This window comes from Musa acuminata, chromosome BXJ3-8, assembly GCF_036884655.1.
Source record: "Musa acuminata AAA Group cultivar baxijiao chromosome BXJ3-8, Cavendish_Baxijiao_AAA, whole genome shotgun sequence".
NCBI classification, from domain to species: Eukaryota; Viridiplantae; Streptophyta; class Magnoliopsida; order Zingiberales; family Musaceae; genus Musa; species Musa acuminata.
Window position 1 is genome coordinate 5,490,529 of NC_088356.1, and position 18,820 is coordinate 5,509,348.

General features: G+C 39.6%; 4 protein-coding genes and 1 non-coding gene across 8 annotated transcripts; 3 read left to right on the top strand and 2 right to left on the bottom strand.

The window, feature by feature from the left end:
* Positions 1 to 80: 80 nt before the first annotated feature.
* On the top strand, positions 81 to 6,940 carry LOC135645401 (uncharacterized). Of its 3 annotated transcripts, XM_065163737.1 has the most exons (5): positions 81 to 1,737; positions 1,941 to 2,056; positions 3,314 to 4,553; positions 4,697 to 4,828; positions 5,353 to 6,940. In XM_065163737.1, the coding sequence occupies exon 3, from the start codon at positions 3,342 to 3,344 to the stop codon at positions 3,879 to 3,881; it is 540 nt and encodes a 179-aa protein (XP_065019809.1). In that variant the 5' UTR covers positions 81 to 1,737; positions 1,941 to 2,056; positions 3,314 to 3,341; the 3' UTR covers positions 3,882 to 4,553; positions 4,697 to 4,828; positions 5,353 to 6,940. The 3 variants fall into 3 exon arrangements, with proteins under 3 accessions (XP_065019809.1, XP_065019810.1, XP_065019811.1); XM_065163738.1 differs by having other exon boundaries at positions 81 to 3,890; positions 3,981 to 4,553; XM_065163739.1 differs by having other exon boundaries at positions 81 to 3,882; positions 3,981 to 4,553.
* LOC135645400 (uncharacterized) lies at positions 4,980 to 6,409 on the bottom strand. The gene is made up of 2 exons (XM_065163736.1): positions 5,831 to 6,409; positions 4,980 to 5,745 (listed from the first exon to the last, which is right to left on the bottom strand). The coding sequence occupies exons 1-2, from the start codon at positions 6,407 to 6,409 to the stop codon at positions 5,137 to 5,139; spliced, it is 1,188 nt and encodes a 395-aa protein (XP_065019808.1). The 3' UTR covers positions 4,980 to 5,136.
* Positions 6,941 to 7,639: 699 nt separating the features above from the next.
* On the top strand, positions 7,640 to 7,712 carry TRNAR-UCU (transfer RNA arginine (anticodon UCU)). The gene has a single exon. It is a non-coding gene; the product is annotated as a tRNA-Arg (tRNA).
* Positions 7,713 to 9,159: 1,447 nt separating this feature from the next.
* Positions 9,160 to 13,244, top strand: LOC135644630 (uncharacterized). Its single transcript, XM_065162374.1, has 4 exons — positions 9,160 to 9,279; positions 11,421 to 11,594; positions 12,273 to 12,373; positions 12,460 to 13,244. Exons 2-4 carry the CDS (start codon positions 11,497 to 11,499, stop codon positions 12,978 to 12,980), a joined length of 720 nt encoding a protein of 239 aa, XP_065018446.1. The 5' UTR covers positions 9,160 to 9,279; positions 11,421 to 11,496; the 3' UTR covers positions 12,981 to 13,244.
* A 646-nt stretch (positions 13,245 to 13,890) lies between these two features.
* Positions 13,891 to 18,676, bottom strand: LOC135644850 (uncharacterized). Of its 2 annotated transcripts, XM_065162776.1 has the most exons (5): positions 18,217 to 18,676; positions 17,656 to 18,077; positions 16,533 to 17,507; positions 16,151 to 16,225; positions 13,891 to 14,404 (listed from the first exon to the last, which is right to left on the bottom strand). In XM_065162776.1, the coding sequence occupies exons 3-5, from the start codon at positions 17,412 to 17,414 to the stop codon at positions 14,288 to 14,290; spliced, it is 1,074 nt and encodes a 357-aa protein (XP_065018848.1). In that variant the 5' UTR covers positions 17,415 to 17,507; positions 17,656 to 18,077; positions 18,217 to 18,676; the 3' UTR covers positions 13,891 to 14,287. The 2 variants fall into 2 exon arrangements, with proteins under 2 accessions (XP_065018848.1, XP_065018847.1); XM_065162775.1 differs by lacking the exon at positions 17,656 to 18,077.
* Positions 18,677 to 18,820: the final 144 nt, after the last annotated feature.

Consider the following 18,820-nt stretch of genomic DNA (forward strand, 5'->3'; position numbering starts at 1 on the left):
TGTTATGCTGCTTTGAGCTCTTGGTGATGGTATCTGATGTATGCTAACCCAAGTGAGTTATCTTTGTGCTATCAGAGATGGTATTTCTGATAGATTGGGCATTTCCTCTCGTAGAACCTCTTCAAGATGAAGAGATGAACCAACCATTAGGCAAAGGCCTTATTGATTTCCTTTGAATACAAGTGCTATGAATCAAGGAAATGCAGGCAGTGGTGTGTGTGGTTGATGTTAAATTGACAAAAAGCTATAGACCCTAATCCTGCTGTTGTAGTCTGGTTGCAGTTGGACTTTTAGCTAACTCTTGTTATGTTTTTAGATGTTCATATTTGTTTGTGAAAAATGGCACTGAGAGAGGCTTTGAACAATAAATAAACTGGAACTTGTTGTTTCCAGTATTAATGCTTGTTATGTTTTTAGATGTTCATATTTGTTTGTGGAAAATGGCACTGAGAGAGGCTTTGAACAATAAATAAACTGGAACTTGTTGTTTCCAGTAGCTAGTTAGTAACTGAGCATTTAGTCATCCAAGTTTGGCTAGTTCTCTGGAACACCAACTGAAGACTTATATGGTGTTCAGATTCTTGTTATATATCACCTTTTGATATCAATTATACTCCTCTATCAGGTCAAATTCTTTCATTCTCTTGAGTGTGTGTCTATGGAGGCCTTGACTGTTTACATATCTAGGCAGTTATGTGAATTTGCATGGCATGATGCTATTCAGCCCTGGAGTTAATCTCAGCTCTTGCTATTGGTTTTCCTTGGTTTGAAAGCCATATTTTTAGTTGGAAAATCTAATGGTATTACTGCTCTGGCAAAATTTGTGGCCTTAATGCACTAACTTCATGAATGAGGACAGGTTAGTTAAATTGTAGTTTTCAAAGTTCATGTTGTCCAATATTGAATCTTTCCCCCTCATGATTTATAAATTGTCCTCTATTATTGTGAGCAGTAGGTACACAATTTATTGGGACAACTATATTTCCCTTCGGTTTAATGTATGAAATGTATCTTCAGCTCTTATGGAACTATATTTCGTTGAATACAAATTAGTCTTACATGCATTCCTATCCATGGGACCTGGAAAAGAGAGCACTAAATCTATCCATGCCAAGAGCATTATATAAATTAAGCTGTAAAGGTTGTCCTTTACATTTCTTGCAAAGAAACAATTTACTTAAACTGCGAATGATCCCCATATATTGAAAGATTCTATGGAAATAAATTGCTGCAGCATATAAGCCTGTGATCTTGTCAACCTGGGTTGGATGTGATTCTCAATAGATTTTCTAGTGCCCAGCCTTACAAAGAAGAACCACATGGCAAGGACTCCTGTTTGACTTGATGGACTGGAGCTCTCACCCAGCTTTCTTCCTAAATCGACATTGGCAAGGAAATTAAGACCTAGATATGAACTTGTAACTTGTAAAAATTGCTCCCAGAAAATTTCAGGGACAATCTCATATCTTTATAATTTCAGAATTAGTGTTTCTCTTTTTTTTTTTTTAAGAACAGTAATTCTTCTTTTACTAGTTGAATAAAAAAACATGCATGTTCATTTTGACAGTAAATGAAAGAGACAGGTACAGTTGATATCCCTTTGTTTCAACACTGACCTGCTTGCACAAGGCTCCTGTTAATATGTGAAACCACTGCTTTTATGATTCCGACAGGAATCACCCAAGTTGCAAATTACAAAGGAGGCTTGAATTAGATATATATGCCACACAGATACAGGTATGTACTTTATTAGTTGGATTTTAGATTCCATTAATAATTGCTCCTTTTTAATATAGAGTTGAATGAAATTTATAGGCCACACAGACACAGGGATGAGCTTTATTAGTTGTTCCATTGATTCCACAATAATTGTTGGCCCCTGGGTTTCTAGTCCTTAATTCATTACATCAACTTCTTCCTTTTCTTCTCTGAACATTCAGTGAACCAACTTCTTGACAAGGAAACTCCACAGCAACTGAGATGGGCTTTGGTGGGAAGAGCTTGACGTCTGGATTCACCTGCATGGCTACTGCATATGTGACTTGGCTTCATCAAGGTAAAATTGTCTCCAACAAGTTCAATGTGTTGACTGTTGTTTTCATGGTAGCCTTTAACTTCATTGTCTTTTCTTGCATGAGATATCCTTAACAAGGACTGTCTTGGAACTTACTGGTGGTTGTTTATTGTGTCTGCTCTGAATATTTTACACTGCAAATGTGTGTGTTTTTGTTTCTATCAAGATTCATACTGAAGCAGCAAGTTTAGACTTGTTATCATGAAGGTGTTTCTACTGCTCTAGCTTTTGAATAGAATGCTGTGTTGAAACCCATCCTTTTAGTCTTATTTCTTCACTTGTGTTAGTATAAAGTAAAATGCCACTTGATTAGCTTTTTCATATATGATATATCAATATAATTGCCAAAATGTGTTGTTTATTTGTCAATCTGAAGTCTGATTCATGTAATATTCTCACTTGTACTCATTTTATATTCAGATCTAATATTCATATCTTAAATCATATCCATTAGTCAAACATAGATGCAAATCTGGTCTTTTTGCTCACCCCTACATACATGAAATTGGACCAACCTCGGTCAAAGTAATTAATCTACAATTGTCCTTTGATTTCCTGTAAGCAGAGAACTTTGTCTGAACACATTGGCCATGAGATGCAAAGAGTATGACTGTTCTTCCAATACACATGTTTAGAACAGTGAGAGAGTCACTTTCAGATAAAGCTTGTCATCACAATATCACTCCCTTTTCAATGACCTTTGGACATGTTGCTTGATGAACACCTCCATTCACCAACTATTATTTCTCCCATCCTACATTACAACCATATATCTTACCAATTTCTACATCAAGAAGAGATACATATACATACACACCTGCAACAAAGAGTTGACCAGGATGATAAATAATAGGTCAATGGTCCCGGCGGCTTTCAGTAGCTGAAATAAATATTATTATTTATATTATATATACATAATGTAAAGCTTTTATATATATAAATAATAATATTGTTTCTTCATAGGCTAAGTGTAGGCATTATAATCCTTGAGGCCATGTATATATATATTTATATAAATATATATGGTCTTAAGCTAGGATTTATTTGAAGTCGTTTGACTACGTTACATGGTGTGGGTCGGGAGCGGTCGCTTCATGATTCGTGCAGGATTAGTGAAATCGGACGACCGCCATGCACGGACCACGATAAGTTCAACACACTTGGAGGAACAACGCAACAATTTACCCTCTTCACCTCGCGCTCTCGTCGCTATAAAACCACGGCCCTTTTCCTCCGCAGGTACTGTCTCTCTGAGGCTTTAGTGGAGATGTGGTCACCGTCCACCACCAGCAAGGACCTAGACGCCGGATCTCCGCGGTACGGTCGGCCGCTGCCACGGAAGAGCAGACCCATTCGCATTGACGAGCGGGCATCGCCGTCCCGCCCCTCCTCCTCCGCAGTCCCCTTCTCGTGGGAGCACCGGCCGGGCATCCCCAAGACCTCCGGCCCCCTCACCTCCCGCCCGACAGGGCCCCTCCTCCCCCTCCCTCCCTCTCTCAGATCCGCCCCCGCCGGCAACTCGCGCAAGAAGCGACCCGTCGCCACCTCCGCCGTTGACCCCTTCGCGACGGCGCTCGCCGAGTGCGCCAAGGACCCGGCAGGCCCCGCCATCGAGGAGCTCCTCGCGAGGGGCGGTGGTTCGGTCGTCGAGCGGCGCCGGAGAGGGCCAGCGGCGGCGTGGTCCGTCTCCGACCGCCTCGGGCTCTTCGGCCTCTACGCCTCGTGCAAGGCGACATGCGCGGTCGCCGACTCGGCCGTCCGCGTTCCCCGGTCCGGGCCGTCGAACCACTGCCCGGTCCAAAGATAAGGTTTCGGCGTGCGTGACATGTTCTACCATATAACCAAAAGAATAATTGCACGCCATGTGTTTGTTCATTTGATCACTGTCCCTACCATCATCCCACAGCTTTCAAAGAATCTGATGGTCATGGCCCTTTTGATTGGGACAGAGCACAGTTGAGTTGAGATCAACGTCACCGGATACACGATGATGGCTGATGTGCTGTTGTTCCTGGTCTAAGGAGTCAATCGAGATGGTGTCGTAGAGCTCTCGTGCATTGCTTCCTCTTTGTGCCTAATAAAATTCTTCGATCGTCTTTTGCTTTGTCAATACTGCTGGTGTTATGTAAACTATACTGCTACTAACATTCTTCTCGGATTAGCCTTCTGTCCCTCTGGTTCGGTCTGCTTCTCTGATTGCAGACTCTTCAGCCTCTCTACTCCAGTTGTGACGCTCGTGTGCGCCTTCTACATCTCCAGGTAGTCATGATTACAATCCAAACCGGGTTCCGAGAATTCCACTGCTCTCACCGCGGTAAGAAGTGGTAAAGGTATGCATGGCGGACGTCCGAGTGGAAAAGACAAGCAAACAAGAGGGTGACGGAGGCAGCGCGACATGTGTTTGTGGGAATGCCCCAGTGGCCAAGCCGCTACTGCTGCAACTTTACAAAAGCTTGGGTCTCCATCCATAACAATGATGGTGAGGAAGACATGTGCTCATACATAAATAACCTAAAATTTCTATCATGTCTCAATTCGAACTCGATAATTTAGTTGAATTCTTGGATTCAAACCCAATGTAAATATGTAATTTACTGTATCTGCAAATTACTGCTGCTGTAGGTAATACTTGGCAGCAACACTCGAGTAATGCAGAAACAGTAGAGATTTTGCCTGCCGCTGCAGACGGCTTTCCCGTGGCAACTGCAATCTGTTGGCGCATCAACCTCATCATCAGACAACGCGATTCCACCGGTACAGTCCTCGTGTCTTCCTGTCTACTCGCTTCTCTCTCTAACCGTGAGCACATCCAGTCTCCAGCCCCACCTTTCCCTTCCTCTTCGTCTTCCTCTTCCTCCCATGGAATCTACAGTAGTGGCAAAGAAACTAAATTGCAAAGCAAAAGTAAGAAAAGATGTCTACAAATTCCAATATACTTGATCTTGTTCTGTTTCCATGGAGGACTAGTAATTCTCTTTCATGAATCAATAGCTAGAAGAAGACTATCAGCCAAAGTCGTCTTCTTTCCTCTCTCTGGTTCTACTTCTGCCTGCTTTTGAGCTTTAATGGTGGCTGCAGATCTCCAGTAGCTTCTTCCTGCCCTCCACAATCTCATCAAACAGGTCATCCAGTTGCGCCACAAGGTTCTCGGTCCCGGACCTCAGCGTCGCCAGCCATCCCTTCAATCGCTCCACCTTCTCCCTGAGACCACTCCCTCTCCCTGCAGTGCCCTCCGGCTCGCGTCCCTCAGTCTCACCCTTCTCCATCTCTTCTCGCAGTTCTTCGGCCGACGCCCTCGCCGCCCGGAACTCGTGCATGAGGATTCCTGGTCGGCCGCCGAGTCCCTCCACCTCGCCGTGCAGCCTCTGTCGCAGCCGTGCCACTGAGACCGCGTACGCTGAGCTGGAGCACGCTGGGCCGTGGAAGACGCCCTGCTCGGGACTGCAGTAGACTGATCCCCACAGCAGGATCTGCAAGAGGAGCGAGCTCGCGTTCCTCAGCGCGTAAAGCACTCCTCTGAAGCCATTGAATCCGTTGAGCCTGGAATCCGTGAGCACTCTCTCGTCGTCGAACCGGAGCGAAGCTGGATTGGTTTTTGTCTCCACCAGCACCCTGTTCTCCTCTTCCAGCCGCACAGCTTCTCTCCGGCAAACGGAGATCGCCCTCGTCACCTTAACAAAGGAAATCACGTAAAAGTTGGGACTTTGAGCGAAGGAGGAGAAAAGAAAGAGCGAAGGCCAGAAAACCAATTCGGACCTGTAGGGTGAGGTGGGGATTGGGATTCCGGCGCCACTCTTCCAGGGAAGAGACCACGTGAGCTCCATGGGAGTTGTAACTCTCCATGCCTGAGATGCCGAGCTTGATCACATGGCAGACATCCCAAAGGAGGGAACTTTCGTCCATGTACTCATCGAGCCATCTCTCGCCGGGGGGCAGGCGGAGCTTCTGCACCAGGCTGACGAGCTGGGAGTTAAGGGATCGGAGGAGGGCGACGGCTCGCTGCAGGACATGGAGAGACATGAAGGCGTTCGACGCGAGGCAGCGGTCGAGCTCATCGAGACCGGAGGAGAGAAAGGAGAAGAAGCTGCGGACGGCGTCGGAAGAAGGTCTCATGGTGGTGGCGGTGGTGGATGGAGGCGAGCTGTGGGAGGTGGAATTAAGGAGATGGTAATGGGGTGGCCTGCTGCCCTGAAAGGGATGGCTGGAGGACAATGATGGATGTCTGCTGTGGGGGGAGAAAGGATGATGAGGAATCTGCCATGTTGCGTTGTTTAGTGGCAGAAAGGAGGAGGAGGTCATGGAATTCGGAACACAAGCCTCATGAGTTCCATTCATTGCTCTCCTCTTCCTGGACTGCCTACTGTTGTGAGATCGGTGGCTGCCTTTTCAACTCCTCTTGGTGCTGCATCCTCATGTTGGGGTGGGTGGAGTGGGGGAGGGGCAGCACAATCTTTAGCTCCAAGCTGGGGACCAAGAACAGAGGGTGGAAGGAGGAGGGCCCTCTGAATTCAAGTGCTGTGCTAGGCGCTCTCTCTCTCTCTCTCTCTCTTAGTGACAACTTTTGCTTGATCATGGTGATGTTCAGCAGCTTGAAGACGAGTGGTAGGTAGTGAGAAGAGAGAAGATTTAGATCAATAAATGGGACAAAGCAGAGCTGTGCGAGGGAATGATGGGATTCCATGCACCATCCATGGCCTTTCTTCCACCACTCTGTAACTTCAGTGCTATTATGCTTCTTCCTTGACTTACTCTTTCAGGAACTTACCCATAGGACTTAATTGTTTGACGCAGGATAATTGTCTGTGTTACACGTGTTATCTTGAAAAAAATATATAGAGAGAGAGAGGAGTGCTCGGATTTATTTCATGATAGATTTTTAGAGCTTGAAAATTTAAACAAAATTCTTTAGAGCCAAAAATTTTCTTGATAAATTGTTTTTGGATGTTTACTCATAAAACTGAGGTTGTCATTGATTTGTTTCATGTGACAATATTAATATTTAAGCCTCTTTATAAAATTACACTTGAGTTAGTAGAGTTAATATGAGGTAAAGAAAATGGATAATATTCATAAAAGACTATGATTGCATAATTTATTTTTAACGGGATAATATTCATAAAAGACTATAATCAATGAAAGTTGTTGAAGAAATTTATGACTTAAATGTTATCTGTTCTCATTGAATAAGTTAAAGGATTGATGTGTATTCAATTCATGTTCAATCCAGAAAATATGAATTGATGTGTATTATTCTAAATATTAAAAGACTTCTCATATTGATATAAATGATCAATTCATGATTATAGTATCTTATTGATCTTGTGAGTTTATAAGTGATTATTAATATTTTTTATAGTTGATGTTGGGATTTTGTGGAGTTACCAAATAATGTATTGAATGATTATAGATTATACATATTTTAGTGTATGTGAATGAGAATTGAATGAATATGTTCTCAAATTTTATATTATGAATCTTAAGTTTAAATATATTGGTCACTTAAAAAAAATGTTAAGAGGCCTCTTATTACTACATTAGATGACATAGATATGAAGATACCAAAAGGCGCCCGTGGCCTAATGGATAAGGCGTCTGACTTCTAATCAGGCGATTGTGGGTTCGAGTCCCACCGGGCGTGCTTTGTATTTTTGCAGCCATCTATCTATTTTTGTTTAATATTTATTTAGTGCCGGTTCTTATGCTCTTTTTTGTACTTTTAAAACTGATAATGTGTTTTTAGTGTATTAATCTTTTTTTGGGGTCGATTTAAATTTATATACTTTTTAGTCCTTGCTTTTTATATTTTCGAACTAATGATTTTTTTATGTGTCAAATTTTGCTTTAAATAATTTTTAGTCCCGACTCTTTTTTTCTTTTCAAACCAATGATGTTTTTTTTGTGTGTTAAATTTTCAAACTAATGATTTTTTTATGTGTCAAATTTTGCTTTAAATAATTTTTCATCCAGCCTCTTTTTTTCTTTTCAAACCAATGATTTTTTTTTTGTGTGTTAAAAATTCTAACTAATGATTTTTTTTATGTGTCAAATTTTGCTTTAAATAATTTTTCATCCCGACTCTTTTTTTTTTTTTCAAACCAATGATGTTTTTTTTGTGTGTTAAAATTTCTAACTAATGATTTTTTTTATGTGTCAAATTTTACTTTAAATAATTTTTCGTCCCCACTCTTTTTTTTTTCCAACGAATGATTTTTTTATGTTTATTTTTGTTAATATAGGGATAAGAACATGATTGACATCTCAGTATTATGTATTTGATAACTTAATACCACGTATTCGACACCTCGACACTTAGCACTATTTGATCAAATACTTCATCATCATAAGGTCAATGCCTCATAGCCTTGTGGTTGACACCTCAATACTACTCAGCCAACATCTTAACATCACGTACTCGATACTTCAATGCTAGGTCGAGTCGACTAGGTATTAATATATTCTAGATTCAATGCACCACGAAGGTAATTTAGTCTGAGAGAGATACATCACTGTTCTCATAATCGATATTAATCATAAAAATAAGGGTATTAGGAGCTTACTATAAAACGACTCTACAAGTACGTTATGTTGAACAATGTATAGAATGTCTTGACATAATTTTGTAAGGTTCGACACTGTCATAATTAGATAAGTTTTGTATATATTGAAATACGTGGAAGAACTTTGGTTGACTCTTAACACCTAACTCAAATTGGATGAACCAAAAATTGGCTTAACATGCTATAAAAAATATATATTTTTTGTACGTAAATATGAGAATATTTATGATACTTTTCAATAAACTCTAAATTCAAACTTGTCTTTTTGAAACTTTAATTTTTATGCTTAATCAATACTTTGGATCCAATATTTGGCATGCTTGCGCTTCCTTCCCAACACCAAATGGGTCAAGTCAAAATCAAAGTCAAAGTCAAAGTCAAAGAGAGAGAGAGAGAGAGACAGAGAGAGAGCGCAAAGGAACCCAGTTGACCAGAATCAAACCGTTGGTGCAAGGGTGCGCTCCTCGATGGACGGCCATGATGAAGTAGAAGCCTAACAAGTCGAACGCCGCGAAGGGCGAAAGGCCGTTTCTTCCCCCTTCTTCTCTCCACTTCGTTCTTTGTCTGCAGGTAAAGGGTGAGTGAAACGACGCAGTGCCGACTCCTTGTCACACCTCAAAGGGTCTTCTAAGGTTCCTGTCTCAACTGGTACGCTTCCTTCGCTCCCACCCAGTTGATTCCACTCAAGCTCTTCGCTTCGGATCGTCTTCTTCGAAGGCGATGTCCCGTTCCTTGTTATCTTTCAGCAAAACGAGGCATTTTTCTTGCATGTTTTTTCTTCCCCGAGAGAGATTATCGCCCCTTGTTTGTGCATTTTATCGATTTTGTTTGCTTCTGCGTCTTGCCACAGTCCTTAACCGTGATATAGATGCTCTATTGAGAGTTGATCTGTACAAATGCTCGTGTGACGTCTTTCTCATGTCTAAACAATAGGAATGAAAGTTTTAATTCAAATAGGATTGAGTTCTGTTCTTATAAACGGAGGGTCCTCCCAATGTAACATTCACACACAAGCCATATATATATATATATATATATATATATATATATATATATATATATATATATATATATATATATATATGTGTGTGTGTGTGTGTGTGTGTGTGTGTGTGTGTGTGTGTGTATATATGTATATATGTGTATATATGTGTATATATATATATGTATATGTATATATGTATGTATGTATATATATATATATACACATTATATGTATATGTATATGTATACATACAAACATATATACATACGTAGGGCATCTTTTATTAGATATACAAAAAGAGTACGAATATAAAAGAGGAACCACTTGTTATTTGAAGAGTTTTAATGTTTGGCCATATTGACTCATTCCTTGATTTGAAAGTGTTTTTGTTTTTATTTTGTAGTGCAATTTCATCCCAAATTGTAATAGAAGAAAGTAGAGCATGCTCGGTTGATGGGTTTACAGTGTTCTTTGATGGATAGGAACAATCTCACCCTTGAGGCAGATGTATCAATTAAAATAGATGTTGTTTTGCACTGCCCCAAGAACTCAGGACTTGAGAGCAGAGCAGGGACTTGTGTAAATACATGCATCATCTTGATGTTCTTGCTTACTTTGATCCCTCCATTAGCTAGTGTGGGGCATGTGGAGATGGAGGATGCCTAAATTAGGCAGGATAACTTCCCTTGTTGGATAGACTCTCTTCCTCTCTTTTTGGATGTTGACTATTCTCTTAGTATTCTCCCTACATAATCTTGAATTTTTAGGATATGAATCCATAAACCCAATACGTGTCACAATAAATCATGCAAAATTTCCAAAATGGTGTTACATTTTGTGATTTGGATAATTTTGATTATTGCTTGAGCCTATCTGATTAAGGTGATTCTTGATTTTAAGTTTTATGAATTCTATAAACCAAATACTTGAGCGAGGATTTTATACGAATAAATTAAAAAAGATCTTCCTACACATTTTATGAAATTATATTACTATCGTCCATCCTTGCATGTACTTGAGTTCTTTGGTGAACTTTCACAGTACCTATAATATCATAGTGCATATAGTCCCTAGCATATTCCTTAAAGTCTAATGAAACTTTTAATGGATACAATAATTGTGAACTTTTGGGTATTAGTCCCATACATTCTTAGCTTTTGATAAATTAACTTCTTCAATAATCAATAATAGTTTACAAGTCATATTTGAAATTAGCTCTACTAACTTCTTTTATTATGATTTATTCAAGATTTCTTCTGTCATGGACTTTGTTTTGGACAATCATTAAGTTTTGATGTATGCTTGAAAAAAGTATCCAATTTGTTTTCCAAATTAGTTGCCTAGGGAAAACATTTGAGTGGAATGTGATACTTGGGTAACTATAATTTCAATCATCCAACAATCAATATTGAAGAAAGACTAGTTATTGAGTATCTATATGCCAATTTGATTTTGGACTAGCATTTGATAATTCACTTTATATATATATATGTGTGTGTGTGTGTCTGTATGTATATATACATATACATGTATATATATATATATATATGTATATACATATACATATGTATATACAGATATATATACACATATACATATACATATACGTACATACATACATATACGTACATACATATATATATATATACACACATATATATAAACTTGGTGTTATGCTGCCACTCTTTATTGTCGTCTTTATGGTGCAACTAAATTAGAAGAGTACTCTTCATCTTGTTACTGTTTCTTGCTCATGATCTAATTGTTACTGGAGATCTAAACTCACTTGCATTTGTCCTTGTAGAGCAAGTCAACAAGGAAATCACAAATCAACGTGATCTGTGTATAAACAGTGTTAAGTTGCAACTGAAGTTGACTCAATGGGTAATATTGTTAGTTCATTAGTATCAGGCTTTGTTAAAGTTGTTGGCGATCTATTTGGAGCCCCAGTAGATTTTCTTTCTGGCAAATCATGCAGGTATTGAGAATGATAGCCACTCAGCAGTCTATCATGTCATTTTTTTCAGTTACAGAGACATTTAAACTTAACTGCTATTTTTTCTGCTAATTTTGACAGAATATTCTTATGACCCATTGCTTGTTAAATAATACATTGATTCACAGACAAGATCACTGATAAATCTCTCATGGCAAATGCAATTTATGGGAAAAAAATCATTGAATAAGAAACATTCATAACTGGATACTTGTTTTTCTCGAGTCAAAGCAAAGTAACATCACAGAAACATAGACAAATAGGTGTTGAAGAAGTTCCTATCAAATGTGGATCAAATATGGAGGAGGTCTGTTTTACCTTCTGAGCTGCTTTCTATTTTGAGCTATGAAGAACAGAACTATGCTTGTTTTAGATAGTTCAAGTAATTTGATTTTGTTTGTTTTCTGGAAAAAAAAGAGTTCCTATACAACGACTGGATATTTGGATTTGTGTAGTTTTCTTAGTTGGAGCAGGAAGTAATTGTGTTCTGTTTCTCCACATCTTTTATTCCTATGCTAAATTTAGTCGTTTTTTGCTCTGATTCCAGAAATGCATTGACCAAGCATTAGGATTTGATCCTTATGCTAATAACAATATGTCTTTGAATATTACTAGTCTTTATTTCCATTCTTGTATCTCATTCCACAAACTTTTCATCAGTTCAGTATGTGGGTCAACATGGGATCTGATCTGTTACATTGAAAACTTCTGCATTGCTAATCTCCTGAGGCTGCTTGCTGTGGTGGCTCTCCTTTATGTAGGTAGGTATCTTCATACTCTTGAAATCATATATTACAATCAAACGAGTCATTTTTGTCATCACTTATCTTATCTATCTTCAAAACAGTGCTGCTATTCTTGTACCTTCTACACAAGATTGGTTTCTGCCAGTGCATCGGCAGGGGCGCATGCAAGATGCTGCGGGCATGTTTCATGTCATGCTTCTCGACCTGCGAGTACGCATGCATGTTCGTGTGGTTTAAGCTGAAGAATGTGAAGCAGATGAAGGAAGAGCGTTTGAAGAGGATGGAACAAGATTATGGCTCGACTTCGAGTGATGATGACTTGGAGGAGAGTGTATTGTATGCTCGCACACTGAGATCTCTTTCGCAAAGGTCAAGAGAACGGAGAAGGATGCACTTGGAAAGGTCCCTAAGGCCGAGGAGTCACCGAGTAAGAGTTGGGATCAGCAAACACTCCATATACATAAATGAGAAGGACCCAAGGAAGCGTCATGGACATGGGAGCATACTCCAGAAAATTAAGGTGACTCACACATCAAAGTTTGCTCAGAAAGGCAATGGCAGGCGCATTCGCAAAGGAGGTTTTCGGAATGAGATCTCTCGTTCAAGGTTTGAGTTGCAGTGATGAGAGAATGGGATGCCATTTTGACCCATGCATCTTCGAAGTTGTGAATTTGCACATAGAGATAGAAAACTGTGTAAAGATTTGTACTCCCAAGTAATGGTAGAAGTTCAACTTGGATGTGATGTTAGTAATGATGGAAGTTTTCACCTGAAGGAAGGTTTGAAATAGTCCTCTCCTATTTATTGCTTTAGAGCATAGTAGAAGCTCAAAGGATCCTAGTTTTTGTGATGCATTTCCCAAATCAGAGAAGTATTTCTTGGCCCATGTCTGTGCTCAATATTTTTTTTTTTTATGACAATAGTTGATTTAATGAGTCAATGTGTTGACTATTTCAGGTTGACTCTATGGATCTGTTTCCTTGGTTGAGCTTTTCAAAAGATTACATTGTAGTTTTAGGACATCAGGGACATAATGCAATCCTTTAATTTTTTTTTATTTGATTTCTTTGAACACTTGTAGCTTCTTTATCGCCCGATCCAGAACAGTGCAGACCTTGTATTAGCAAATGTTTTTTCATGCCTTTTTCAAAATTCAGGATGATCTGAATTATCTGAACCTTACTTAAAACCCTAGGCACTTCAGATAATTCAGATCATCCTGAATTTTGAAAACCCTAGACAGTCTAAAACCCTAGACTGTCTGATTCAGATAATTCAGCTAACCTTACTTAAAACCCTAGGCACTTAGACAGCACCAGGGACTTCACCCTTGAATCAGACAGTCTATGAACAGCATGGAAAACTTCTGGTTGATGAAAACCAAGAAAAGAAGTGTAAAGGTTAGCTGACCTGCTTTCTTTTTCTCAGGAGTGGGAGAGGTGGAAACATTTATGATTTGAACAGCAACATGAGTGAAAAGTCGATGCAAACTCCCATGGAGATGACATTATCATCGTATTGACAGCACTCAGTAACAAATCGATTCTACGACGTGCACATTGCATTAAAACCCTTACTATGATAGGGTTGAAAGTTTGAAACACAAAATTGAGTATGTATCACTAGGCAATATGAAAAACTATCTAGCCTGAATGCATAACAACCACATTTCTATTATACCTCAACGCACGCCGTCTGGATCTACGGCGCAGTTGTATACACAAATCATATCCCGCACACTTTGGCATCATCTTTGCCACCAGGATATTGAACCATCTTTTGATGTCAACCAAAAACTGTGGCTCCTTTAGACGATGCAATACCGACATTATCACTAATGTCTGTCTTATTGCCAAACAGCAATCAAGCGATGATGGAAGCCTGGTCCATTGTCAAAGAATATAGGTCGCTCCAATTCCACAGGCAGGATCATGTGGACCGAACGTTCCGAGTCCGAGAGGCCCATATTGCAAAAGCAAGAAACCAAAATACAAATGAGATTGTCCAGTAGCGTGCTGCTCCATACTTGAATCTTGTTCGAAAAACCTGCAATTGAGAAGGAAAACAGCAAAAAAAAAAAAGAAAAAAAAAAACTCAGTTCATGCATTATGGTCTCACTTCTGCATACAAAAAATGAAAAATAAAATCTAACTAATTTCCCTAAAAACGCTTTAGCTGTTAAAATAAACAACAAGTTCAAGTGGCATGAGGATACAGGCTGGCCACCAGGGTTTGTGTGATGCACATTACTAATGTGCCATCACAATCGTGAAAAAAATCATTAACCCAATAATAAGATAAATAAGAGGCAGTAATAAAAGAGAAAAATAATGAAATACCTACTTCAACCTTCCTAAGCCTCCAACCTTCAATGAAACTGTGCTCCTATAGTCCTATTTATACTTCTATGATTGATGAAATTTGTATCACTTAGGTGTTTTTACTTTGGTTGTGAGTTTTATTAATCTTCCTCTTAGTCCATTTCACTTCTTTCTTCTTCATCCCATCATCAATTAGGGATGATTCAATATAGGCAGAAGCTGAATAGCAGTAATCCAAAGTGAGGACGATATTGAGAACCCAGAAGCAACAAGAAAATTTTATAAATAAATATTATTGTACAAACATTGTAGCAATATCATAGCATATTTAACATGTTTTTCACATAACACATAAGAGTATTCTAATTCCTAAACTACATTATAATCCTTGTAAAGGAGGTGTGGTCAGCATGCGTCTACCTTTTAGGGCCTAGTTGGATGATTCTCTTTTTTTATTGCAGTGACAGTTTATTTTGTAGTCTAATATTCAGCAGGTCTGGGAGGTCTTTTCTCCTCCTCGATTTAGAGAAATGCTTGGAAGAGTTGTCACTTATAACAGAAACAATCATAAACCCACTTCTTATTCCGAATTTAAAGATCAAACTTTTGATGTTATAGCCTAACAGCTCAAACTAGACTCAATCTAATAGCATAAGCTAATCAAAGAATTTCGTTAGTACCAATCCATCATTTGTTTGTTATTTCATCAACATATGTACTGAGGTATAAGTGCAGAAAAATATAAAATACATAGTGCCTTTCAAGGAATGCTGTTTCAGTTACCTGATCCATTTCGGCAATTTGTCAGACTGGTATATACCGATCAGTACTGGTGTAACGATACATGGTACACCGGTATATACCAGTGTTTTGGGGAGGAAGAAAAAGAGGGGGAAAGGAATGAGCAGTGGAGGAACAAAGTAGGAACGAGGAGGAAGGAAGAAGAGCAAGCAATGGAGGAGGAAAAAGGAAGAAGAAGTGGTAGAAGAGGAGAAGGAAGAAGAGGAGGAGGAGGAGAAGAAGTACATGCGTACTTGGGAAGAAGAAGGAACACAGTGGCAATGGCATTGGTAGCGACAATGGCAGCAGTGTCGTGAAGCAACAGTAATGGCAACGGCGGCGGCAATGGCGAAGTACGATGACGATAGCAACAAAGCAGCGATAGTGGCAACGGCATTAAACGTGAGAAGAATGCTTCAGGAGCCCTGATAGTGATTTTTTTATTATTATTTCTTAACTAGACTGGGTCGCCTGAAACAGGGGTGCTCCGCATACCAGCCCACATTTGGACCGATATGCATCGCCTATTTCATACCAGTTTAGGCAGCGCAGCAATACTTGGTACCTTTATCACTCTTTGTGGTTATATATATGAAATGCCAGATAAATGTTAAACCAACTCTACAGTTTTAATGAAAAAAATAGTACATAACTTTGTAAACCATAAAACATGGAGTAGCATTCTACTTACAAATCTAAGAAAGATCACAACCACCAAAGCACATACTCCTCCAAGAAGAATATTAAAACCATATCTAGCAGCTTTCTGCATTACAAAACCAAACTTGTTAGCTGAAGTGTCATGACACATTAGCAAAGTAAACAAGAGAAGCACATGCAATTTGGCTTCTCAGTGGAATAAATGACATAACTACAAAACTATTGGAATAATAGGACCACAAAGAGACAGGAAATGAAGATGAATTGGTAATATAGAGGATCCCTTAATAAATACCAGAGAAGAAAAGCACAATTTAATTGCCATCTAGTCTCTTAGTGATCAATGAATAAAAGGTCATGCCCATGTAATCATTAAAGGTGTAGAAACATCATAATATACGAATAGGATATACCTTTCCAACATGTGAAGCAATAAACCATGTGAGAATAACAGTGACCAGTCCAACGGCAACTAAAATCCCTGTACCTTCCAAAGCCCATTTGGCCGTTTGAGTCTCCATATTCACAACATTTTCTGTTGGATTATATGGAAATTCTTCTAAAGCTTCCTGGGAGACTGTTACCAAATTACTATGAGGACTGAACCACAATGATATTTCACTCAGTCTTTGTCTTCGGATAGCAGCAACAGCATCAGGATCGACACCTGAATTCATCCCCACATGTGAATATGAAAATTCTCCGGTTGCTGTCCTATTCCTTAATTCTTCGTAATCCTTCAAAGATGCCATAACCTTTCTGAAATCTGTCACCCTTACATTCTTAGCCACACTTCCACAAATCTCACACACGGTAGAACCATGGCTTACAAACCACTTCAGAGCACAAGCATAATGTGCCTGAGCAAGATCATTTTTGCAAGAACATCCTAGATCAATTAGTGTGTCTTGATTAAAGTATGAACCTGATTCTACATCAGCACTGCAAACAAATATCTCGCCTTCAGGACCTACGAACTCAATAAATTCCTTCTGCTCCTGCGACGTCTTATTATTGTTGACCTCCTTTAGAGTACACTCTCTGGGAAGTTTATCACTGGAGTCTCCATCAACATTGCTTTCCAGATATTCTTGTGACGGAGGAACAATATTTAAAAAACTCAAGGCAGCATCACCCCTTCTGTCACATTCAGAACAATGGCAAACACGGCAAAGTACAATATCAACATCCTTATCTGTACTATCATCGGATGTCCGTGGCATATCTAAGATGTCGTTCTTAATGGAAGTGCATGAACTCCTTTCATTTTTGTCACTGTCATGTGGCTGCATCATTTCTTCCCTCAGGCTCAAGGCAAGTTACTCGTTTCCTCTAAGCAAATGATGTCAAAATTGCTGTACGACCCAAATGAAACTTCTTGTTCGAACCTAAACGATCATGATTCAAAAAAAAATTATAAAGGTTCAAATTGAGACCAATTTTACCAACCAAAATTCCATGGGCTCCATAACAACAAGGACCTGGAATGCAAGCATATAAAATTCCAAATGGATAAAATTTAATATCAATGAGCACCTGCTCCCCGAGGCCAAAACGGAACCAGAAACCAAATAGATGTTGAATTGTGAACATTTCCTGACACAACAAACATGCAGGAGAGTCCATACCCACGTACCACCGAAGTATAAGACCCAAAAATTAGATCTTCCGCAACCAATATTACTAAAGAACGCAAGTAGATACAGATACTGTCGAAAAAATAGACTAAAAATCAACAATTACATCTTGTGCAACCAATATTACTTATGAACGCAAGTAAACATAGATACCGTGGGCAAAACGGACTAAATATCAACCAAAAACACCTGTTCTTTAGGGATCACTGCCGACCTAAGCTTCGAATAAAGAGCGCACACTTGAGAGGAACCGTTCCAACCCAACAAACAATCAAGTCCGCCCACTAAAACCATCCATAAATCTTCATAATTTTCTACGGTCTGGCAATTTGCAAAACAGACAAAAAATAGCGGGATTCCAAAGAGATGGTCGAAACATCTTCTAATTACGGACGATAAGCAAACGGATACGGGAAGCAAAATATCGGAATTAAAGCAGGGCAGATAGGGATAGACTCACCTGACATCGCCGTCGAAAGATTTCGCCACCGAAATCGGACTTCGCTCCCCAACGAATAATAGAGCGAAAAGGGGGTAAATGTCACTCTGTTCTGTGACACGATCGACTGATCGAAGTGCTCCAATACAACGCTCTACTGTCGCGACCTTGTTACGAAGAAAGTTACGATTCATGACGTGGCGAACATCCGGGGAGCGAGGAGGGCGTGTGGTCATCTAGATGTCCGCCGCGTGGACCAAAGTCGCAACTTATGCCGCGTTCGACAAGAATCTGTGTAAGCTACGGACGTCCGCATACATATCACTGTGCGGGAGATGATCTGCCCTGCACGCAAAGAAACAGTGGTAGGGACGCAATTGTATTGAAACAGAGGATTCCTTAGATGAGGACGGCATTCGAATAACGTGACTATTGAACAGCTCTGTTCATCCAATTGGTTGTTCCCTCAGCTCTGTTCATGGATATCACTCAACCACAGGTCATCTTCCAGAACACTAAGCGAACAGAGACGCAGTTTCTACATCATCCTCCCCATGTAAAGCTGAGTCAGTGCCGCTGAGCTGAAACCAGTCCACTGATGTCTTTAGTATTTGAAGCTTTGACG